Source organism: Penicillium alfredii (assembly GCF_028826965.1).
Source record: "Penicillium alfredii strain IBT 34128 chromosome Unknown utg000009l_segment0_segment0, whole genome shotgun sequence".
Taxonomy (NCBI): Eukaryota; Fungi; Ascomycota; class Eurotiomycetes; order Eurotiales; family Aspergillaceae; genus Penicillium; species Penicillium alfredii.
Genome location: NW_026622706.1, coordinates 3,963,025 through 3,985,621, shown reverse-complemented (window position 1 = coordinate 3,985,621; position 22,597 = coordinate 3,963,025). Strand labels below are relative to the sequence as shown.

Sequence of the window (22,597 nt, the reverse complement as noted above, 5' to 3'; positions counted from 1 at the left end):
AGAATAGTTCGACACGAGTGTCGATAAGCGGGGTTGCCATGGCTTTGCCCAAGAGAATTATTAAGGAGACGGAACGATTGATGGCAGAACCGTACGGAGTCCTCGCAGTATTTTTTATCTTTTGCAACAATGTGACGATTTGCTAACTATATCATCGTTGGTTTCTAGAGTGCCTGGAATCAACGCCGTGCCCCACGAAGATAACCTACGGTATTTTGACGTGTCGATCCACGGACCCGCGCAGTCTCCATATGAAGGTGGGCATCTCTCAGGGCATATATTTGAATCTTTGTCGATTTGTTCCCATTGCCAACAAGATTTACTTCAGGTGGAATCTTCCGTCTCGAGCTGTTCCTGCCGGACGACTATCCGATGACCCCGCCGAAAATCCGCTTTCTGACCAAGATCTATCACCCCAATATTGATCGTCTAGGACGAATTTGCTTGGACGTGTTGAAGAGTAAGCAGGAATATTATTCCTGTTGAAAGAGAATGGCGCCCATCTCTAATTACCCTCGGTTTTTTGCAGACAATTGGTCCCCCGCTCTTCAGATCCGTACAATTCTGCTTTCGATCCAGGCCCTGCTTGGGGCTCCGAACCCTGATGATCCGCTTGCCAACGACGTGGCCCAGCGCTGGAAGGATGATGAGCCCGCGGCAATTCAAACAGCGAAGGAGTGGACTCGGACGCATGCCATGACTTGAGCGTTGATCCAATGTGATGTGACCATGAAGAAAAAGACATTTCTTTGGCGATAGCAGGCATTGAATGCTGTATGTTTATTGACTGGAAAAGAGCTTCCGCGTTGATTTGAGCGCCAGCCCGTTCGTCGTATCTTGTTGTTATGCTCGGCTGGATTGCCATGGCTTATTCCAAATGGCGTTGCATAGAATCAAGGGTATTTTCTGGGTCTATCAGCAGCTTGCATTTGCATCCAAAAATACTTGCGAGCTACTTCAGAAGGTGATGTGTCGATCAGCATTCTAGAGCGAGATGGACTCGACGTCTGTCGACGCTTTACAAAGGGAGATATTGTGGGAAGTGGTCAATAAGAGAAATGTCCTATCGCCGAGACTCTTGGGACGAGTCTCCTTTCAGTGAGGTATCCGCGACCAGGCCATATGTGCTGATGTCAGATCTAGAGATCCTTGTGGAGCAGGATACGCCCGGTCCGTAGGGCAATCTGACGTGGATGATTATTTCTATATATATTATACCGTAAATTGACCTGAATGAAGCCCGCAAAGGTCCAAAGATAGAATGTTTGGAGTGTAGTAGAATCACAAACAAGTTGACTATCAAAATAATTAGTAGGCCAATCATTGAAAATGGAAGCCACCCATCGAGTATATAACCGCCACAAGAGTCACTCCAAACCGAAAAATCAACACAGTCGTAATCGATGAGAGAATGGGAAATAGGTCAATTTATTCTCAGCAAGTACTAGGATAGCGAGTTTAGTGGAATGATCGTCCAAAACAATGGTCAGGTCGTTCGAACCAGCGAAAGATTGATTGGGATTCCTTCGCGCTTCTTGCCACATTGAGGAAAGTCAATTCCACATGGAAATAAACACAAATAATCTTTTCTTTTTATGATGTTACGCCCGAGTCCCATCAGGGCTGACGATTTTGGTCCCGTCAGAGCTCAGGGGGGCGGCCCCCAGGTCCAGGATTGAAGAACAAGCGATGTATAAAGAAATCAAGAAAACTTACTTCGTGAGAATTTGTTCTTTACATGACCTTTTGAAAGGCCAAGCAAGGCTTTTTTACTCAAAATGCTTATATTTGATGTTTTTTGGGTCTTGTTCTTTTCCTTCTTCGCATATACTTCAAGCCAACCAACTGATTATTCGATCGAGAAAAGAGCCGGTACCTCTCCCTTTCATGATTCAACAATCTACCGCCTCGCCAATCAACATCTATTTCCTGATTTCAGACCCGATGTTCAAGTACGGACTCGTGTGCGCGAAAACGATTTCAAATTTCGTCGATGGGATGAATGCGTCATGTCCAACTACCTGTGGACCTACAACCCGACTTCTGGCATGGTTTTCACCGTTGTGACCAATATGGGACCTGCGATATTCAACCTCGACAAGACCACGATCAGCCAAATGACAGTAAGAGGAAAGGAAGAGTTGAAAGCCGACAAGTATGAAGAACTCGTCGGAGGGCCCTACACCGGAAGCAACGGACGCATCACCATAACATTCCGACAGCTTCAGGAGCAGTACAAACATTACGGTATACCCATCAGAATATTCGAGGCGAAATTGGAGTGGCCATGGTACCAAGGATCGAAAAACCCCGACGGCGTTTGGCTCTACCCGAGCGTGCGCGCAAAGTTGAAAGACTCGTTGAGGCGCACCTTGTCCGCATTCGACCCGTCGAACTGGCGCATGAAAGAGGTCAAGCTGGATTATAAGGCTAGACCAAACTCGGACGATGCCTACACGGGCCGAATGATTTCCGGTGTCTTCTTCGAACGACCATTAGGAGGAGATTGGAACAAAGCCCAATACCGTACTCTTACTGGAGCTGAATATACCATTCCCAATAAGGGACGAGGGAAAGCAATCACGCCTGCGTCGGCGAATCCGGTATATCTGGATTTATACTACGGAACATGGAACCGAGCAAGGTGAAAAGCGCGGAACAGATCAAGAGGGTTGAAGGAAATTCCAAACAAACCTACTGGGATGGGAAAAAGAGCTTGGAAAAACGGGTTGATTAATGAATGATGTCTATATAGACAAAGATAGATCTCTCCTCGTGTATCTAGATAGATAAAGGCCTTGACTGATTTGTATTAAACATCTATACCATGTTAATTGAACTAGCTCTTACGAGTCTATTCTCTAGAGTCAACCAAATGTATGGTTCAAGGGTTAGCCTTCAAGGGTTAGCCAATCACCAATGAACTCTTCATTGAGTGCGATTCAGTCTTTGATTGAGAATTTAGTGCTTTTTGTTAGTGTTACTCAAAGGTTTTTCTAGAAATACAGTACTTATATCTCCCTTCAGTGTGGACACATTGGTCATTCGATTGAGATGAGATGGTTCGAGCTTCGCATACAAATGTAGAGTCACTCGTTCTCCTGATTTTTGAGGATTGCGAACCAGGATATCTTTGGATTTGTATCTAAGTGGATGACGTGGTATTCTCTCATGCGTGTCGACATATTAGATCCTCAAGACGATCTTTCTAAGGGACCATTAGTTATAAAAGCCTCAAGAATGTCTTTGATCGCTTTGATGTCATGGGGAGTATGGTCATGTGACCGTTCAATCCGGAAAGGGCAGCGCGTATCACGTGCCGCACTTTAGCGAGGCGCCCGCACCACAATTGGAGCAGCACCAAGCACACCGCGCCGATTTTCGACATCACCCAACGCCAACCGACAACCCGTCAGCGCATCCCCCCGTCAAGATGCGTACCTACGACGACTCCTTCAGCGGCCAGAAGATCTACCCCGGCAAGGTGCGTTTTTAAATTATCCCGTGGATTTTTTTCTGTGAAGGGAGAGGGAAAGAGTGGCGAAAAGGACAACGACAACGACAATGCGAATCCGAATCCGTCCTATTTCCTTGACATGTTCGACTCCTTGCTTTACGTTTTGGGGGATTTGCTGCGTTGCTGCATGAAAAATCGATGTGTTCATGGAATGCTAACGCTTTGATCTTCGATGCGACAGGGTAAGCTGTACGTCCGTGGCGACAGCAAGATCTTCCGCTTCCAGAATGGAAAGTCTGAGTCTCTCTTCCTCCAGCGCAAGAACCCTCGCCGGATAGCTTGGACTGTTCTGTACCGTCGCCAGCACCGCAAGGGTATCTCTGAGGTCGGTCACCCCTCCTTGGTTTCTGTTATACATGTGTGGTTGTGGTGGAATATGCCTGGATGAAGGAAAATGCAGCTGTTTAGGCATTGGAATAATAAAGATATTCCATGACGAAGCAAGAGGAGGACATGATGCAATGGAACACGACCACATGACCGATCAATTCTGGACCAGAAATCACTGACCGAGGCATGTTGGAATCAAACAGGAAGTCGCCAAGAAGCGTTCCCGCCGTGTCGTGAAGCACCAGCGTGCCATCGTCGGTGCCTCGCTCGACGTGATCAAGGAGCGCCGCAACATCCGCCCCGAAGCCCGTGAGGCCGCCCGCAAGCAGGCCATCAAGGACGCCAAGGAGAAGAAGGCCGAGTCCGAGAGCCGCAAGAAGGCCGAGAAGGCCAAGAACGCTGCCTCCAAGGGTGGCGCCCAGCGCATCCAGAGCAAGCAGGGTGCTAAGGGCTCTGCCCCCAAGGCCGCCGCCAAGTCCCGCTAAATGTGAAAAATAAAAATTCGCCTGGCTTGGGTGGGGTGAACAGGATGGATACAGCGCTGTGATTGACGGTTGCGACACGATGGAAATGGAGTTAACTTCTTTCGTGTCTGTTGAGGAACTGGCTACGGCCCTTGATCTTGTTTCTGGACACATATTTGTTCTATGCAGAAAAAATGGGAACAACGGATCAAAACCATACCAAAGAATTATCGATTCCTCCACGTCCACAATGCGCTTGTCTGTTTTTTGAGCTCGGGGTTCAATGTCTACCATGTCTGGGCCCTTACTGTGGACTCCTACTCACAGGGTTGTCTTGGACGCAATCCAAGCGCAGTTTATGAAATGTAATTTGAATTTCCTCAATTTCTATACGTATTCGGATCTCTGCACTCGGAAATGAGATCTCGGGCTTGCACAAAACCCGAGTATCAGATTGCAACATCTATAGCTACACCCGTCTAAGCCTTTTGACCGTGTCGCACCAGCACATAGATCCCACCAAAGCAATGATGGTACAAGCAAATGGGCTTAGAAGCCGACGTAACCAGAAAACAGACAAGACACGCTCTATCAGGACCCTTTTCCCAGTCCTTGTGCGTAGAATGGGATAGGCCATGCGGTTCGTACACCAACCAGATCAATACACGGTGATAGCCATGGCTTCCTTGTTTGATCTGTCGGGATACCTGGCCAGACACAACCCCGCCTCCTCCACGATGAGTTGGACAACTGCCTCCCTCCTATATGACTGCGCTGTGCAAAAGGACAAGCCCCGCCGGGCATATCAACCGATGCCGAAAACGCCAGGCTCACGACTGGAGTGAACCAGGGAAAAACCGAAAAATGAAAACAAGAGAAACGGGAGACAGGGCTCAGTAGTAATGGGCCATCTCCAAGCCAGCGCGCTTAAAGCCACACTTGACGTAGAAGCCCTCGTTGGCCTCGGAGCAGTCGAGAATACTCTGCAGGAAACAGTAAGCGATTGACCAATACACACACACAAAGGAAGAGAGAAAATACCTTGTAGCATCCAACCTGAGCAGCAACATAGTCCAGCGCCTGGATAATCCTCAGGCCCAGCTTCTTCCCCTGCTGGCCCTTCTCAACAGCAATATCCTCAATATGGCCCACCATGCCGAGCGAGTGAATAAACTTGCGCTCGACAATCAGACTCCCCGTGCCGACCACGCGGTGCGTGCCATCGCACACCACGAGCATGTAGTATTCGTCGTTGCGCGAGGCGATCCAATCATACCGCTTGTTCCACTGCTCGTCGCTGATCTCGCCGACGGTCGTCAGCACGCGCAGCACATCCAGGTACCCGCGGCTGTAGTCGGAGCGCCGCAGCGGACGGATCGAGTAGTCTGTTGGGAGCAGGGAGATCACATCCGGGGAGATCAGGGTTGACGGGAAGAGGGGCTCGTCCGGGTCGGCGGTTACGGGGGTCACGGTGGAGTTCATGATCGGCTTGGTGGTTTCGGGGACGGTGGTGGTTGTGACGGCCGGGGCGGTCATTGTGATGGGTAATGGGAGGAGATATGTCACTGGGAAATGGGCTCCAATTGAGATCGGTTGGGAGGTTTTGTGTTGGTCTGGCAGGGGGGAGGTGATGGAGGGGTGATGAAGGCTTCGGGTGGCGGGGTTCGGTGCAGACAAGGTCGACTTTAATTCTTGACTTGGAATTCAAGGTATTTTGAAAGAGGGATTTTTAAAGAGTAGAGAGTAGAGATCTATGGAAGGGAAGGAGGAAGGCGACGGGCACAAAAAAAGAAAAGGAGGGTCAACGGTCCACGGTTCCGACGGGTGAGACATCGCCTCTCCCAGGGGTTTCTTCTATTAATACGCCCATACCAGCGTGTGTTGGTGAGATTAGTTACCATGGATGGGCGGTGCTGAAACAAACATGGGAAAATAGAAAAATGCCAACCATGTTATGGTCGCTGGTATTCCTCGATCAATGCCGATCTCACGTCCTATTTATAACCCAAATACTTGAGCCACAGGGCTGAATCTACAGAACAAAAAAAAGGAAACCAGGAACATAACAATTCTTCATTGTACAAAACCGATCGGTAGTGGTCTATAGTGGCACAGGTGGGGTGTGAACAGTCTCGCTGTTCATTTATTTCTTCTCCTTGGGAGCCAGCATCAGCTCGGGACGGACGTACTTGTCGAAGTCCTCCTCGCTGAGAGCCTTGAGCTCCATGGCGCTCTCCTTCAGGGTAGTGCCCTTCTTGTGGGCATTCTTGGCCACCTTGGAGGCCATGTCGTAGCCAATGACGGGGTTCAGGCAGGTCACAAGCATCAGACTATATTGCGGTTAGAGGTTACCATTCAATATTAGGGTAGAGGGACAGGAAACACAAAACATACCTCTCGTGCAGCAGGGAATTGATGCGGGGCTCGTTGGCCTCCAGACCCTCGACCAGGTGGGAGCGGAAGCTGTTCATGCCATCAGAGAGAATGCGCACACTGTGCAGCAGGTTGCGGATCATGACGGGCTTGAACACGTTCAGCTCGAACTGGCCGTTCATGCCGCTGACCGTGGCAGCCACGTGGTTACCCATGACCTGCGAGCACACCATGGTGAGCGACTCGCACTGGGTCGGGTTGACCTTGCCGGGCATGATCGAAGAGCCGGGCTCGTTCTCGGGCAGGATCAGCTCGCCCAGACCGCAGCGGGGACCGGAGCCCAAGTAGCGCACATCCTGCGCAATCTTGAACAGCGAGCAAGCCAGCGTGTTCAGCGAGCCGGAGGCCTCGACGATCGCGTCGTGGGCCGCCAGAACCTCGAACTTGTTGGGGGCGGTCTTGAACTCAGTGCCGGTGAGCTTGCTGATCTCAGCCGCGACCGCCTCGTCAAAGCCCTTGAAGGTGTTGAGACCAGTACCGACCGCGGTACCACCCTGGGCCAGGAAGCGCAGGTGGGGGATAGAGGCCTGAACACGCTCAATGTTGCGGTCCAGCTGAGCGACATAGCCCGAGAACTCCTGACCCAGGGTCAGGGGGTAGCGTCCTGCAGGTGAGTACGGCCGATCTTGATGAGGTGGTCGAACTTCTCCACCTTCTCCTGGAGGGCATTGCGCAGGTTCGTGAGCGAGGGCAAGAGAGTGTTCTCCAGCTCCACGACAGCGGCGATGTGCATAACAGTCGGGAAGGAGTCGTTGGAAGAAGCGGACATGTTCACGTGGTCGTTGGGGTGGACGGGCTTCTTGCTGCCCATAGTTCCACCCAGGATTTCAATGGCGCGGTTCGAGATGACCTCGTTGGAATTCATGTTGGACTGGGTGCCCGAGCCAGTCTGCCAGACAACCAGAGGGAAGTGATCCAGTAGCTTGCCCTCGGCGACCTCGGCGGCGGCCTGCTTGATAGCCTCACCAATCTTAGGGTCTTTGTGGATGTCAATATCCCAACCCAGACATATCTAGATGGCCCTCACTTACCAAGACCATAGTTCATGTTCACGGTAGCGGCAGCACCCTTGAGGACACCAAACGCCTTGACCACCGGGGCCGGCATGCGGTCCTGGGGCTGGTTGATGTCGAAGTTGCCCAGGGAGCTGTGGTCCAGATGCGAATCAGTATTTTGCCCTATCCTCCCTCAAGAGTCTCGGTTTGCCGGGCCGTCTTACCGCTGAGTCTGCGCACCCCAGTACTTGTCCGAAGGGACCTATACAGCAATCCATCAGTTTCTGCGGGGACGACAGCCTCGATCCATGATGTCACTCACCTGAATTTCGCCAAAGGCATCACTTTCCGTACGAGAACCCGCAGACTATATTGCGTACATCAGCAACTGAGACGAAGCCCGTCCTGCTCGAGCGGTCCCTACCATCCTGACAGTTGTGCCAAACGCTCTCTTGTTGACGGGGTTCAAAGACTGGAGGCGGGGGAGGGCGAGGCGGCTATTGCAGCTCAGAGCCCGAGCAGCCGGCAAGCGAGCAGCGGCCGACAGACTGCGGGCTGCGGGGTTGGTAGCTCTCGTCGCATGTGTCAGGGTAGCCGTCGAGCGCACCGCGGCTCGGGAGAAAGAGGGATTCATGATGACCAAAAAGACGCCTGCAGCTGTCCGACCTAGATACAACGGCAGAGATAGAGAGGAGAACACCCAATGGCTCGCTCAAGGCTTTCTGGGAGAATCAAAGAAGGTCAAGAAACTGCGAAAATAAAAATAGACAACAATTCCGTGCAAGGTGCCCCAGCCGAAAGTTCCCGGTATCGGCATGACCGAGGGACTCGGGTTGCCCGATATTCCACGCCGGTATTGATGGTCATGTTTGGTATGGTATGGTAATGCACTATGTCCCCAGCTCCCGCTTCATTGCCGCTATCACCTTCGCATTGTACTGTCGCCCTTTCTCCAGAATCCTATCCAGCGCAGGGAATAAGTGTGGTGCCCCAAGTACACGGTTTACTTCCACAGGGACCCCGGCAGTTTGCAATTTAGCCGCATACGCTTCTCCTTCATCGCGCAGAGGATCAAGTTCCACCGTGAACACCAGCGCAGGCGCGAGGTTCTGGAAGTCGCGGGCCAGTACGGGGGATATTTTCCAGTCCTAAGCGACTCGTCATTTGTTTGTCTACCATATTGAAGTCGCTATGCAAGTCACACACCGGAACAGTTAGGATCTGCAGCCGCAGAGGGATGTTGGCATTGCAACAGAGATGGCTCATAACTCCTGCTGACACGCCGCCAACTGCAAATTGATTGATCCGGGTCAAGGTTGAACTGGATTGCTTTCTCGGAGCGGATCTGGATGTCTCTAACCAGCGATCCTGTCAACGGGGTGAGATCGGACTATATATCAACCCTACCCAATTGAAGGCGGCCCAGCAATCGTCTACAGGGACGGGATACCGGTGCTCGGGGGCCAGCCGCTAGTCTACATCAAAGGCAACCAGTGCCCCGTTGAGGCCGTCCACGACTCGTTTACAAAAGTCGTGGTCAAAGCCTAGTCCCCCGAATACCCACCCGCCTCCGTGGAAATTGACATAGGCTGCTCTCTTTTGTGGCCGCCCTTGGTGATCGAGCTGAGGTGCTGGCTCGAATATCCGAATTGCAATCTCTCCCCCGGCCACGGGGACATAATTGCTGGGTGATGCGGAAGACATCGGGCCCTGGTGTGCGGCCATACGAGATAGTGTACTTGGCAGGGTTCCTGCGAAATTCTTCAATTGGCGCCTCGTGTGTGTATAGACGTCCGACATTGTACTGGTTGTAATACTCCACATAGATCGGATCAAACCAGGGCAGCAACTCCGGTGGTATGCTGTTGTGCAAAGCCTGATAGATTTCTGGAACTCGAAACTCATGTAAGGACTTGTCGTCAGCTGATGACTCTGGCAAAGTCATCTTGGAAGTTCAAGTAGGCTCTGTGGCTTGTAGGACTAGTCCTATAGAGTATAAGAGGGGACAGGTTATGTAGTTTACGAGAGAACACGGTCTCGTAGCACAAGAATCACGGAGTTTTAGTTTCATCTGATTTTGCTTGAGAAGACACCCATGAATATCTGTATGGTATGTCAGCACTTTTGCGAGGATTGTATTTCTTGCATGGTGGAAGAGCCACCAAATGCACATGGCCTTGCGATGTATATTTCCGCTGCGTACTACCCCACGCCCTACCTATTCCTTCCCATGAACCTACAACCACACATCGTGCTACTGCCATCGGCCTTCATCTGTTCTTCCTCTCCTATCATTATACACAAGCCTCGACGCCTCTCATCTCGAGTCTGGCGTCTCATCAAGGGAGTCAGCATGCATCCGATGAGGTCTGCTGACGTTACGCTTTGGCATCTCCAGCAAAGAATCGATAAAGCTTCCAAGCTGATCAGCTGGAGACTCGGAGAAAAGGCTAGCACCGGCAATTTCGATCCAGATTCTGTATTTTTTATATGTGATGCGTTCAATGCATGGCCCGTCTTTAAGCGGAGGTTCCCGCGGGGCAAAAAACGTACAAAAAGGGAACGGCGATATCGGTTGACTCAGCGCAATCCCAAAACCGAAGTTCTTGACTTTCGACTCGGTACTCCTTGCAATTGAGACCAGCATTCGCTGTGAACCATTGAACGAACCACGCATAACCTCAATTGAAGCGCCTTGATCGCCATGGCTAAACCTTCCACCCGCCTCAATGTGGCCCCGGTCCCGCCGGACGAGATTTTCGCCTTGAACGGTGCCTACGGCGCCGACACCCACCCGCAGAAGGTCAGCTTGGGAGTGGGAGTTTTCCGCACGGACGACGGCAAGCCATGGCCGCTGCCCGTGGTGCAGAAGGCAGAGAAGGAGCTGGTAGCGGACGATGACCTCTTCCGACACGAGTACACGACGATCGAGGGCGACGTGCCGTTCCTGAGACTGGCGCGGGATCTGATGTTTGGATTTGAGGGAAAGGACAGTGAAGAAGAGGCCAAGGCACGCATCGCGTCTGTGCAGACCGTCGCCGGCACCGGCGCCAACCACCTCGGCGCCCTGTTTCTCGGCCACCACATGAAGCCGCCCACCGTCTGGCTGTCCAACCCGTCCTGGGCCAACCATATGACGATCTGGGAGCTGGCCGACGTGCCGCGCAAGACCTACCCGTACTACCACGCCGCGACACGGTCGTTCGACTTCGACGGCATGATGTCCACGCTCGAGACCGAGGCGCAGGAAGGCGACGTCGTGCTGCTGCACGCCTGCGCGCACAACCCCACGGGCCTCGACCCGAACAAGGAGCAGTGGGTGGCGATAGCAGACCTGTGCGAGCGCAAGAATCTTTTCCCATTCTTCGACTCGGCCTACCAGGGCTTCGCGTCCGGGTCCGTCGCCGAAGACGCATGGGCCGTGCGCTACTTTTTCACCCGGAAGCCAGACATGGAGATGTGTGTTGCCCAGAGCTTCTCCAAAAACTTTGGACTGTACGGCCAGCGCGTCGGCGCCTACCACTACGTCACCAACCGCAGCTCGACCAGCCTGCGCGACGTCGTCGTCAATAACCTCTGCCATTTGATCCGCGGCGAGTTCTCCATGGGCCCGCGCTCGGGATGCAGCATCGTCAAGAAGGTGCTCACTAATGACCAGCTGACTGCTGAGTGGCACCAGGATCTGCAGGTCATGAGCTCGCGGATCAAGTCCATGCGCAAGGCCCTGTACGATGAATTGTCGCGCTTGCAGACGCCAGGCACTTGGGAGCATATTGTGGAGCAGGTGAGTTTGATGATCAGTAAGAATGGTGATTACGGTTCTCTTGTTAACTTCTTTTTAGAATGGCATGTTCTCCTACACCGGCCTGACCCCGAAGCAAGTCTATGCCTTGAAGGACCAGTATCACATCTACCTGCTCAAGTCGGGCCGAGCATCCATCAGCGGTCGTAAGAATCCCCATTCTGCTCCTTCTACATCCTTTTCAAAAACAGATACTGATTTAGATGCATCTAGTGAGCCAGAAGAATGTCGCCTATGTCGCACATGCCATCGATAATGTCGTCCGCAATGTGAACTAATTCACAAAAATAAAGCACGCTCTCTTCTTGGAACATCCAGCGCTCTCAAAGATGACTGACACTCGAGGGTTTCTGAAAGATTGGATTTGCATTTGGCGGGGCCATCTCCTGTTTTATGACGCTTGATGATAGATTTTATGTCCAACTCATAGCTAGTTTTGGTTTTTGCTTTACCTCAGGCTTTCATCTATTGCGTAGCTTTCGATTTAATAAAGGAGCTCGACTTGCATTAAAAACGGAAGGGGGAAAAACTATCTACTGTACAATACACAACAGTGAGAAAGCTAAGGAAAAAGGCGAGCAGCCATAGAGTCGGGACACATGAATAACCTTGCCTAGCAAGACGGTTCCAAACACACCAAGGATAAGACTGTACTGGATATAGTCGTAGACGCCAGCGGGCAGGAGGAAAAAGGCAAGGGCAGGATGGAGGGATAGAGAGAGGCGCGGCTGAAGGGTTGATATGTTTTGAGTATCAGCAAGAAAGGGGAAACGAATCACAGAGGTACTTCATTGAAGTCGCCCTCGCCCTCTTTCCCTTTGCCATTCGGCTTGCCGGTATTTGTTGGCTCGGCATCTCCTTCTGGTCTGTTCTGGGGAAGAGTCTTCTCCTTGGTTGTCTCTTCGTCGCTCTCCGCTTCGGCTTCGGCTTCGGTTTCAGCTTTAGCTTCAGTCTCGGCCTCGGCTTCGGTCTTCTCGTCTGATGGAGCGGCTGCTGCTGACTCTCCATTCTGGACCGCAGGCTCTTCCTTTTCATCGACTTCGTCCTTTGGAGGTGGCGGCGGAGGGGGAACGTCGTCCTCGTCTTGCGACCCGATCTCCTGCGTCTGTGCTTGTGGCTGGCTACTCGTCTCGCCCCCGGGGAATGGAGTCACAGGCGGCTCTGCGGCTGATTGGTCCTGCTCCGCCTCGGGTTGAGGCTGGGAGCTGGGTCGTCCCTGCTGGGCGGCAGTGGATACAGACGCGGTCGAAGTGGTACGTTGGTGGGAAGAGCCGTGGATGACGCCGAGCTGGCGGGCCTTAGGGTCTGCGTTGAGATAGTAGTTGCGCACACCGACAATGGTTCCCTCCGACTCGCAAGCATCCACCCACTCGGGCACGACGACCGGGATGTTCATTTCCACGGCCTTCTCCCACAGCGGACCGCGGCCTTCTGTGCAGACGAAGTGGGTGGTGTCGATGCGGACGGAGTCAATCATCTTGCCGCCGATGCGGTCCAGTGCAGCACCGAGCGCCTCCTTTTGTTGCGGATCGATGACTCCCGGCGTCACGGTGATACCCGACAAGTCGGTCATCTTGTGTGTGCGACACGTCAGCTTCTCCGACTGGTAGGTGCCGGCCGTCGTGCGCAGGACGAGGTGGAACGTGTACTCGGAGTGAATGGCAAGACCGCTGATTTTGGTGCTGCGCGTCTCCAAGGGGCGCGGGATCGAGCCGGCCTTGGAGCCATTGCGGTAGAGGGAGAGGGACTTCAGGGATGCGGTCGCCAGATCGATGGGGTCCCATTCGAGGACGAGCGAGGTCTGCGTTGCGTTTCGCAGACACAGCACTGGCGGTGACGGAGTCTTGACGCCGTAGGTGTTCAAGATGCGTTTCTGGAGCGATTGGAAAGCTGATGCGCTGGCGGCTTCGGCGCCATGGTTGCGTGCAACGGTAATGTCGACAATGCTGCCGGAGGCGATGTTGTTTGGAAGGAGGACAGAGGGGAATTCAATCTGCGCAAATATTGATTAGCCATTGCGCCCAAGGGATCTCGGGCGGGTTTCAATAATCAAATAGCAGTTCACATCGCCTCGGTGTCTGGGGTTGAGGGCGACCAGGGGTTGGGTCCTTACGAGTCGATTATCCTGAGTGAGGAGCACGGCGACGCCCGCATCTACCTTGCCAACTGTCAAGGAGACCAGCATGGTGAGAAAAAAATATAAAATTGGAGGGTTTGAGACAGGCGGGTGGCCGGAAATGGAGAGTCTGGGTTCAGGGCCGATTGTTGATTCCGCCAGATCGGCACTTAGCGAGTCCACGCGGGAACCGACGTTCTATATTTACTTCCCACGCCAACAAAGAACACCAAAATATACTGTCATCGCGGAAATTGATGGGTATAATTGAATGTGCTAGTCTAATCCAGAGTAGAGATGCTGAATAAAATCAAACCCAATCCCAGACGCCGTACCCAGCCATGCATAATGCAAATATGGTCATCAGTATGATACAAGATAGTAATATACACAGTCGATCAGGCAGTTTTCGAGGTTTTTGAGGTTTCTTTGGGTTGACAATTTGCACCTGAAAGGCGCGTGGCCTGCTGCGCGAGGATGTTTTCTAAGAGGTGGTTGGCATCCTTCTGGACCGTCTCAAAGCTTGCCTGGACACACGGCGTACGGATGGTGATTTCAAGGGACCCTGTCAAATCTTCCTTTGGAGAGAATTCAGAAGGAATAGCACGTCCCAATTCGTCAAAGCCTTGCTGGTGCAAGGCCTGTCGGAAAGCGAGGCGCACTCTCCGGCCGCACCAAGAGCGAACCACTCGCTTGAGCGACTGGAGGGGTGCTATGGAAACTCGCCACCACAGGGTATCGCGATCACGGCTGGCATAGATGTGGGATATCTTGGGACGAATCGGATGTAAAGGAGAGCCTAGGTAGCGCGAGGCGACGGGAGGCATAATAGGCCTGTTCCAGTACCGAAGGAGCAGATTCTTCGAGGATGCGACCAATGACATTTTGTATGTGGGCTATTGACAGTCAAGGAGGTCTGCCGGATCAAGCTGCAGTGCGTATAAAGACCAGCAGCAGCACATTGGTATCATGTCGATTAGGCGAAAACAATCTTCATCGAGGACGGAGCGGTACAGTCGCGTGCTTATTGGGAGGGACGCGGCATTCGGGAGCTAAAAGCGAGCAGATGAAAGCTTTCAGTCCCCGAGATCCAGAACCAGCAGTTCTGCTTTTGTGTCAAATGTGTAAAGACCCCTCAACTTCTGGCAATGAGGAAATAGACTATATTTTGCGCACTCCCAACTGCATCTTTTCTTCTGCCGACCAAACCGGGCGGTGGGGAGAGACCTTGTCGCCTGTGGAATCAGGCAGAAACATCGCCACCAGTGCCTGATGACATAAGCCACCAGAGATTTGAATAGCACAGATCCCCCCACCTCTTCCTTTCTTTCAACCTCACTTCCTCGATCAAACCTGGTCGAGACATCCTCTCCTCGAGATCTTCGTTGATCTACGGAAAAGAATTTTCACAGAGAGAGACTTGAAAATCCAGTGAAGGTCACCCACCGCCATGCCCAAGAACAAGGGAAAGGTAAGAGCACAGAATATTCAGCCCCTCTTTGTTGGAATGTTTCCACCCCGCCACGCCCACCATCTCATGTTGGGCGGTTGGCTATTGATCCAATATGGAATATTTCCGATGAATTTTGCCACGTGAAATCATGAAACCTTTTAAAACACAAATACTGACAACCGAGTACAGGGCGGTAAGAACCGTCGTCGTGGAAAGAACGAGAACGACAACGAGAAGCGTGAGCTCGTCTTCAAGGAAGAGGGCCAGGAGTACGCACAGGTTGTGAAGATGCTTGGCAACGGCCGTCTGGAGGCGCTATGCTTCGACGGCGAGAAGCGTCTTGCCCACATCCGTGGTAAGCTGCGCAAGAAGGTCTGGATCAACCAGGGCGACATCATCCTACTCTCGCTGCGTGACTACCAGGACGAGAAGGGCGATGTAATCATGAAGTACACCGCCGACGAGGCCCGCAGTCTGAAGGCCTACGGCGAGTTGCCCGAGAATGCCAAGATCAACGAGACCGACACCTACGGCCACGAAGGCTTCGAGGACAACGTCGAGTTCGACGAGGACCGCGAAAGCGAAGAAGAGAAGGAAATCGACGTCGACGAGCTCTAAGCTCCCCCCTTTTCCATCCCCAGAGCTCGATATGCTCTCTGCCCTGCAAGAGTGCCACGGGAAGATACTCGTCCCCGTCACTCTTCCATGTTCGCCTAACTCCCACCTTCCTCTTGCTTGCCGCTGTTGGCTCAGCACCGTGGACCCACCTGCTCCCGCCTCTCTTTTTGGGAGAGAGATGGTCGGTACCCGATGGTTTCGGATCGGGTAGCAAGAGCGCCATTTTCAAACTACCCGGCTCACGACGCTGCACTCCCACCTCGTCCTAGCATAAGGATCTAGGGCCCTTCCGGCGCTACTACGACACTTCCCCAGGGTATGAAGCAATCGACCTAGAAAAAATGTCTCGGACTTTGTATTGTTGGCGGCTACGGTGTTTCGATCGATCACCATTCCATAGCTGTCCTTGCAAGTTGCCTGAGACCGTGGCTGCAGGAAAAACATGGTTGCAACGCGCGCATGATGAACCTGTGTGCTTGTTTCCTTGCATTGCATTGCATGTGTGTTTCTTCTGTCTGGTCTCGTCTTGCTTTTCTTTCTTTCTTTCAACGTGATAGATTACGAAAAAGGTCACGAGAATTGAAAATATCACTCTAGAGTACCTCTCATATTGGTCTGTACCGGTGTCTACGCCGTTGTAGAATGTAGATCTTGGTGAGGGCGAGTAAATCGAACCCAGGGTTTCGTCCGTTCTGTAGAAATTCTAGAAATTTATCACGCAACCCTCTCAAGAGGCAGAAAAATAGTCAAAAATCAAGCATCGAGACTACCCTTCCCCTTCGTCGACCCCTTGACACATTCCCCATCCCCAAACATGGCCTTCGCCGCCGCCTGCCAAACAGACTCCCGCTGCAGATAATCATCCATAGTATAGAAGCGGCGACACTCAGCAGCCTCATACACAAACTGCAGCGGCGTCTGGTCATCATGGGGATCATACTCGTTGCGCAAGTTGACATTCCCACCCCAAGCCAGCGACGGCGCCAAACTCGGACTGGACTCGTTAAGCGTCCTCCATTCGGCAGTCGTCAGCAGCGGCTTCGAGGACCCGGCTGATTTCTGGATCAGCTTGTTGGCTTGCTGGATATATCCGTTGATGTAGTTCACGCCGAGGGACTGGCCGCCCTTGACGCCGCCGACGCCTTGCATGGGGGCTTGTTGAGGGCGGCCGCCGAAGGCGATGGTGCGCACGCCTTGGCGTTTCATGAGTTTTATGAAGAATGCGCAGGTGGAGAGGCAGTCGCCGTCTGTGATCTGTTTAGGGTTGAGTTAGTCTCCAATGTCTCCAGTTTTTTATTTCTTCCGTCTTCAATTAGAAGGCGTAGGTAGGCATGGAACACTTACTATGGCGATATTCTTTGCAGAAAACAAGGCTTTCTTGGGATTCAATGGAATCGACCCGTATCCATTGATGGGGTAGACTTTGTTCGAGGTGGCAGTGTAGTTGAAATTGGCTAGCAGACTAGAGGACGAGCTCCCTAGGGTTTGGTGCGGCCCGTAGAGATCAGACCACGAGCTGAACCCGGTTTTCTGGTCCGGCTTGACCATCTGCTTGTACGCGTATATATTGCTCGTGTCAGGGCTGGTGTCGCGGGAAAACGCCTTGGTGAGATACTTGGCGGCGTCGTGCGCTCGGAAGCGTGTCGCCGTGTAGGGGGTGGCATCCGGGAAGAAGATCCGGGACAGGTCAATGCCCGCCGACATGAATCCGCCCGGGTTGGCGGCGAGGTCGATCAAAACGTTCTTTTTGCCAGCGGCCGTGGCGTTGTGCAGGAAGTCCGTGGCGACCTGGGCGACCTCGGACGCCCTGGATGAAAAGGTTGGGAGGAACAGGATCGCCGTGTCGTGCAGGCCGGAGACGCTGGAGAAGTACCCTGCAATGGAATTGTCTGAGTTGCGCCAGCTGGTTTTGGGGAGTCCGGGGACTTCAGATGAGGCTTGCTCGGCACCCGATGAGGAGGAGCCCGAGGATGAGGACAAGCTCCTGGGTAGACATTGGATATTGTATATGAGCGTGCCATTTGCATAATCAAAGAACCTCTCGCTTGGTTTCGCCGTCTTCGGTATGCTTTTCACAGACCCGTTGGCAAACTTGAGCGACAAGTGGTCTCCATCTGTCCAGTCTTTGGTGGATGCCCAGATGCCGTTCTGGTCAATAGCAGTGTTGGTGACACTGCGGGCTACCGCAGGAAACAATCGATTGTACCTTATTGTGTTAATGCCTCTTGCATTCATAAATCCAAGGGAAACTTACTGTGCATCACGATCGTGGAGATTTTGGCTGGCAGCATAAGATTCCAGATATTTGGCCGCGTCAGTGCCATTGATAGATACAAGCTTGGAGACGCCCTCAGTGCCCGCCTTTTGAAGTTTGGCATCATCTTGAACCGTATCAGTATTTGGATGACAACACAGAGATATCAACACGCACTCAATGTGTATACTTCGGGAGGGGTGAGCCCATCCGACGAGATTGAAACCAAAGGCATATCGATTTCATAGCTAAAGACGTTCTGGGAGCACAGCTGTAATGTCAAGTGGCCGTCATGGGCCGATTTGACCAGCTTGGAAAGCTCCAGATCCATTTCAAACTGACTGGAATAGTGCTTGCTCTTCGCCTTGTCCGCTATCTTGTCAATGCCCCCGAGGAGGTCAACAGACGGAAATGCATATCCCGAGGGAGGGTCTGTTCAATTGAATCAGGAAGATGCACACCCCCAAAAGGTCAAGATCACATACTCTTGAGGATATCGACCGTCGACTGGAATTCGAGGGTCTTGCGGACCTGCTTGAGGAAAGAGACGGCACAGTCTGAATCAAATGGCATAGACATCAAACACTGATGTGCCAGCTGATGAGGCACTCGGACATTTGCTGCGATCGTTAGTACTTTCTCCATGGTTTCGATCTGCCTGGATCATTTGCTGGAACGCACTCTTGCTCTGGTCGGCAGCGGTCACCAACTTGCTAACCTGAGCGCAAGGCTCGACATTGTCGGCAGTCCTGGCATTGGCAACAGCCGCCAATGCGACCGGAGCCAACAATGTTGCAAAATACATGGCTGGTATGAAGTGGAAAGCTGCAAGTCATTCAACCCCGACCTTCTTAAAACCGGTCGAGGCTCCACTTTCAGGGGCCGATGCGCCCTGTGTGTTTCGTTTTGCTAGCGCGTCTACAGGATCCATTGTTCCACGCCAAGATACAAGTCATGTCGATATCGAAATCTCCATGAAACTCGGGTGTCTCGGCTTTTTCAACCCTAGTTGTGGGTTGTTGCGAGTGCTGGTGCTGGAAACACCAGACAAATCACATAGATCAGAGACCCACTTGAGCTGCTACACGTACGACACGCTATGTACAAAATCTTTCGTCGCAATTGAGTTATTCTGTCTCCTACATTTCAGGGGTCCAATGACCAATATACTCAATCCTCAAATACACTCTTCCGGAAAAAATTGACCATCTTCCGGGCTGCCTCTTTGCCAACTAGAGGATCGAGCTGTTCAATATCCATGTTGGCAATATCGCTGATATTTTCTGTTTCGAGGATCAGTCGTTCGACTGCCTGCGGTGTGACACCTGGCACAGTTCGTAGCATGTCTTGTGGAAGGAGGTTAAAGATGCGGTGCTCAATGCCCGTAGCAGCCATGACGTTGCCCGAGTCAGAAAAATCCGAAATGTCCACATCAAGCCCGATTTGAACAGCGCGCAGCGGATCCGGCTCAGGGCTGTTCTTTTTGAGCTCCGCAAATATTTCAGCTGTTTGGTACGGTGAAGATGACCAGATAATCTTGAGCCGGGGGAAAGCGAGGGTAAGAAGAACGAGAAGATGTTGTGCGGATTTCGGATTGGAGGGATTGGTGAGCGAGCTGCTGCTGGAACTGGTCGCCGCTCCGGTGGATGAGAAACCATAGTCGGTGGAGAAGGTAGTGCCTGCTGAAGCCGAGGCGAATGCGTCAAAGGTGAACGACTTGTTCTGGTCGAACTCGATCAACAACAAGGGGGTTTTGTAGTATTGAAGCATCGTCTCAGCCTGGTTGTAGAGGCGGCCATTGCGGAGAGAAGTGATCAGATCACGAACCGACTTGCGTTCTACGCAAATGTCTGGCGTGAGAATATAGTCACCGACGGTCAGTTGGCAAGGAATCACAATCATGCTGTTGCCGTGCAATAAGGACGGAAGGGCACTTCGAAACTCCCGCACGTCAATGACAACCCGAGGGGGAGAGGCGGTCGCCGCTAATCGGCCACCTCCAGCAATGCGAGTGTTCACTGTCCGAAGGAACTGCTCCTGGGGGTCTTCGGCGCTCTTGTCATGCGTCAAGGTGACCGCCATGTTCTAGCAAGTATATTAGCAACCGTCTATAGGGGCTTGGCGCAAACAACTCACGCTCTTCTCTCTAATGAGCTTCGTAAAGGAGTCTTTCTCCCGCCGAACAGCACTCAGATATCGCTGTTCCTCGACCGAGCCACCATAATAGATGAAATACACCTTGACTTCCCTCCCCGAGTGCGAACTGCGGTAGACCTCCACCCTCCGAATGAAGGCAGGGTCAGGCTCGTACATTATGATGTAACGGGGCCGCACTTCCTCTAAGATATGCTCATCCATGTCGCCGTCGTACGGATGGATCATGATAAGGTCATTCATGTCGTACAGCTCGTAGTAGTCTTCCATATACTCGAGTTCATCGACGACAACTTCTTCTTTCTGTGTCTCTTCCACTTCTGTGGACTGAAGCTCGTTGAGCAGACCGACCACCTGACCAGGCAGTTCGACTTCGGTCTGAACACTGGTGTTGGGCACACGCCCGGAGGCCGACGTAACAGCACCGCCGCCACGTACTCGACGACGCTTGTTCGGAGGTGGCTTTCCATGCTGTTGGTTTTGCGCTGCAGGTGACTCTTGAGACTTCCCAGCTTTCTCGTCGTTGGTTGATTGTGACAGATTCCTGTTGACATTCGACAGTGATCGTTTCCAGTTAAGGTAGTCTCGCAGTCGACGTCGCATCATCACCTCTGCGGATGGCTTGTCTTCGTCAAAATCGTCTTCGTCTTCGTTGGCCTCTGATCTATGATGGATCTTGGCATGCATGGTGCCAATGTATTCTCGAAGCTGACGGCATGTCCGCTGGTCATTGCACATGATCAATATCGTGCCATTTGTCTCGTTCGTATTCGCTGGGTGGATATAAGCGTCGTGGTCGATCTCTCCGAGCAATTCTGACACAACGTTCCACTTGGGAAGTGGCTCGAGAACTGGCTTCAATTCAGAAGAGAATGCTGTAGACAATGACGGACGGGAGAAGTCGTTGCTAAGTTTACCTTCGTACACTCTGGATTTGGCGGTTTGAAAGAGAACATGAGCAGCATCGAGGAAGAGCCATGGGGAATAACTATGCTTGTTGGAGCCCGGAGGCGGAGACTGGGCAGCCATAATGGTATCAAGGTATTTCACGAAAGACACCGCATCATATGTGAGCAAAGCACTGTCCTCTTGTTAGCACAGGTCAAAAATAGAATCAATGATCTAAACTTCCACGTACTGGAGAATTGCCCGAAGATCTGTCAAGTCGCTGACAATTTGCCTGGTCCGGAAGCTTACCCGGTGCCAGATGGGTTCCAGCTGACGCCGAATAGAGATGTCAAAGTTTCGGTGCAAGGCGCTGTCCAATGTCCATTCTTCCATGTCCAGACCTGTGTTTGTTTTTCGAAGTTCGCTGATGCTGATCTCGACACATTCTAGAACGGCATTTTGGATTTCCCTCATTTTGCCGCTCATTGGGACCTCCAGTTCGATCACCTCTGCCTTGCGATGCCCTTCCAAAGAATCGGCCACAGATACATGGAATCGGGGCCACAACGACGCTTTGCGTAAAAAGAGGTTCCGCAGCATATTCGCCAGCGGAGCAAAGCCGGTGGTGAATGGCTCTGGAGAGTCCGAGAATGCTTTTAAAAAGCCACGCTTGTTCGCTTGCCGATAGATGCGAGCGATGAATGCCTCAAGGGAGGTTGCAACGGTCCTGATATCAAGGTTAGACAATGAACAATTTTTTTTTCAAATGCTCGTGTTCTTACTTATCGGCATGTAAGATGATCATCCCGGTAATTTTCTCGGGATCGAGGAGCCCTAGTATATGAATCAGCTGGTGTCTGAAAATAAAGTATTCTTGCGTACTCGATAATAGATCCACAACTAATATCCTGGATGTTACACTCAGAATACCTCCTTCGGCGTAGATCCGCTCCCTAGATCCCCATTAGCACCACCGCAGTCGGCGCGACAAATCCAAGGTAACCCACCGCATCGGAACAGTAGCTTTCTCGGTGTTGATCACCTTCAACCCCCTGGCTAGAGGAGACTTGCTGAGGGCATAATGCTCCGCTAGGGCTATATTTCAATAGGCGTTAGCATCCAACAGTCTGAGTATAATCAATTTCAACCAACATACCCTCTCCGATCCATTCATTTTCTCGATCATCCGCGCCAACCACTAGAACCAGATTATTCCCTGCAGCATCATAAAAATGGAGAAGATTGGTAATGAGGTGCAGCAACCCCAGGCCGCGAGCGAGAACGACCAGCTCATCCTCGGAGCGCAGTTCGGTGAAGATGTCCTGCTGGTATTGCTTGATCGGGGTCAGAGAGTGAATTTAACGAAGACAAACAACCCATATTACTTACCAATGGCAGTGACAACTTCACCGGGGCATTTGCTCGTTCCAGAGGCATGAGGAGCCCGTCTTGACGCGTGGACAGTCGCAAGGTCACAGACTGGCGATAGATACGCCGCGAGATCACGTGGTATGATGCAACGAGGGTCTACTTGAATGTTGCGACACGAAGAAAAGAAATAGGAGAATACAAG

At 52.1% G+C, this 22,597-nt stretch overlaps 12 protein-coding genes across 12 annotated transcripts; 5 read left to right on the top strand and 7 right to left on the bottom strand.

Moving 5' to 3' along the window:
- Positions 1–38: 38 nt before the first annotated feature.
- NUU61_007436 (E2 ubiquitin-conjugating protein UBC13) lies at positions 39–705 on the top strand (the record flags this gene model as incomplete). The annotated part of the gene is made up of 4 exons (XM_056657961.1): positions 39–91; positions 169–257; positions 329–460; positions 530–705. The coding sequence occupies 4 exons, from the start codon at positions 39–41 to the stop codon at positions 703–705; spliced, it is 450 nt and encodes a 149-aa protein (XP_056510761.1).
- A 1,304-nt stretch (positions 706–2,009) lies between these two features.
- Positions 2,010–2,648, top strand: NUU61_007435 (uncharacterized protein; the record flags this gene model as incomplete). Its single annotated transcript, XM_056657960.1, has 1 exon — positions 2,010–2,648. One exon carries the CDS (start codon positions 2,010–2,012, stop codon positions 2,646–2,648), a length of 639 nt encoding a protein of 212 aa, XP_056510760.1.
- Positions 2,649–3,407: 759 nt separating this feature from the next.
- Positions 3,408–4,332, top strand: NUU61_007434 (60S ribosomal protein eL24; the record flags this gene model as incomplete). The annotated part of the gene is made up of 3 exons (XM_056657959.1): positions 3,408–3,484; positions 3,699–3,842; positions 4,051–4,332. Exons 1-3 carry the CDS (start codon positions 3,434–3,436, stop codon positions 4,330–4,332), a joined length of 477 nt encoding a protein of 158 aa, XP_056510759.1. The 5' UTR covers positions 3,408–3,433.
- An 872-nt stretch (positions 4,333–5,204) lies between these two features.
- gup1 (glucosamine 6-phosphate N-acetyltransferase) lies at positions 5,205–5,847 on the bottom strand (the record flags this gene model as incomplete). Its single annotated transcript, XM_056657958.1, has 2 exons — positions 5,205–5,294; positions 5,353–5,847. The coding sequence occupies 2 exons, from the start codon at positions 5,845–5,847 to the stop codon at positions 5,205–5,207; spliced, it is 585 nt and encodes a 194-aa protein (XP_056510758.1).
- Positions 5,848–6,454: 607 nt separating this feature from the next.
- Positions 6,455–8,373, bottom strand: NUU61_007432 (class II fumarate hydratase; the record flags this gene model as incomplete). The annotated part of the gene is made up of 7 exons (XM_056657957.1): positions 6,455–6,641; positions 6,706–7,322; positions 7,397–7,722; positions 7,776–7,891; positions 7,964–8,001; positions 8,062–8,106; positions 8,164–8,373. 7 exons carry the CDS (start codon positions 8,371–8,373, stop codon positions 6,455–6,457), a joined length of 1,539 nt encoding a protein of 512 aa, XP_056510757.1.
- A 256-nt stretch (positions 8,374–8,629) lies between these two features.
- On the bottom strand, positions 8,630–9,684 carry NUU61_007431 (alpha/beta hydrolase; the record flags this gene model as incomplete). Its single annotated transcript, XM_056657956.1, has 3 exons — positions 8,630–8,887; positions 8,946–9,028; positions 9,411–9,684. The coding sequence occupies 3 exons, from the start codon at positions 9,682–9,684 to the stop codon at positions 8,630–8,632; spliced, it is 615 nt and encodes a 204-aa protein (XP_056510756.1).
- A 759-nt stretch (positions 9,685–10,443) lies between these two features.
- NUU61_007430 (putative aspartate transaminase) lies at positions 10,444–11,819 on the top strand (the record flags this gene model as incomplete). Its single annotated transcript, XM_056657955.1, has 3 exons — positions 10,444–11,523; positions 11,582–11,687; positions 11,755–11,819. 3 exons carry the CDS (start codon positions 10,444–10,446, stop codon positions 11,817–11,819), a joined length of 1,251 nt encoding a protein of 416 aa, XP_056510755.1.
- A 497-nt stretch (positions 11,820–12,316) lies between these two features.
- On the bottom strand, positions 12,317–13,726 carry NUU61_007429 (putative chitin biosynthesis protein (Chs5); the record flags this gene model as incomplete). The annotated part of the gene is made up of 2 exons (XM_056657954.1): positions 12,317–13,534; positions 13,655–13,726. 2 exons carry the CDS (start codon positions 13,724–13,726, stop codon positions 12,317–12,319), a joined length of 1,290 nt encoding a protein of 429 aa, XP_056510754.1.
- A 329-nt stretch (positions 13,727–14,055) lies between these two features.
- On the bottom strand, positions 14,056–14,541 carry NUU61_007428 (uncharacterized protein; the record flags this gene model as incomplete). The annotated part of the gene is made up of 1 exon (XM_056657953.1): positions 14,056–14,541. One exon carries the CDS (start codon positions 14,539–14,541, stop codon positions 14,056–14,058), a length of 486 nt encoding a protein of 161 aa, XP_056510753.1.
- A 566-nt stretch (positions 14,542–15,107) lies between these two features.
- On the top strand, positions 15,108–15,728 carry NUU61_007427 (translation initiation complex factor eIF1A; the record flags this gene model as incomplete). The annotated part of the gene is made up of 2 exons (XM_056657952.1): positions 15,108–15,128; positions 15,300–15,728. The coding sequence occupies 2 exons, from the start codon at positions 15,108–15,110 to the stop codon at positions 15,726–15,728; spliced, it is 450 nt and encodes a 149-aa protein (XP_056510752.1).
- A 753-nt stretch (positions 15,729–16,481) lies between these two features.
- On the bottom strand, positions 16,482–18,787 carry NUU61_007426 (Interphotoreceptor retinol-binding; the record flags this gene model as incomplete). Its single annotated transcript, XM_056657951.1, has 6 exons — positions 16,482–16,982; positions 17,073–17,934; positions 17,983–18,109; positions 18,160–18,414; positions 18,468–18,602; positions 18,664–18,787. The coding sequence occupies 6 exons, from the start codon at positions 18,785–18,787 to the stop codon at positions 16,482–16,484; spliced, it is 2,004 nt and encodes a 667-aa protein (XP_056510751.1).
- A 365-nt stretch (positions 18,788–19,152) lies between these two features.
- On the bottom strand, positions 19,153–22,461 carry NUU61_007425 (ssDNA endodeoxyribonuclease RAD1; the record flags this gene model as incomplete). Its single annotated transcript, XM_056657950.1, has 8 exons — positions 19,153–20,067; positions 20,119–21,217; positions 21,275–21,751; positions 21,807–21,858; positions 21,907–21,977; positions 22,032–22,119; positions 22,181–22,358; positions 22,414–22,461. The coding sequence occupies 8 exons, from the start codon at positions 22,459–22,461 to the stop codon at positions 19,153–19,155; spliced, it is 2,928 nt and encodes a 975-aa protein (XP_056510750.1).
- Between the last annotated feature and the right edge of the window lie 136 nt (positions 22,462–22,597).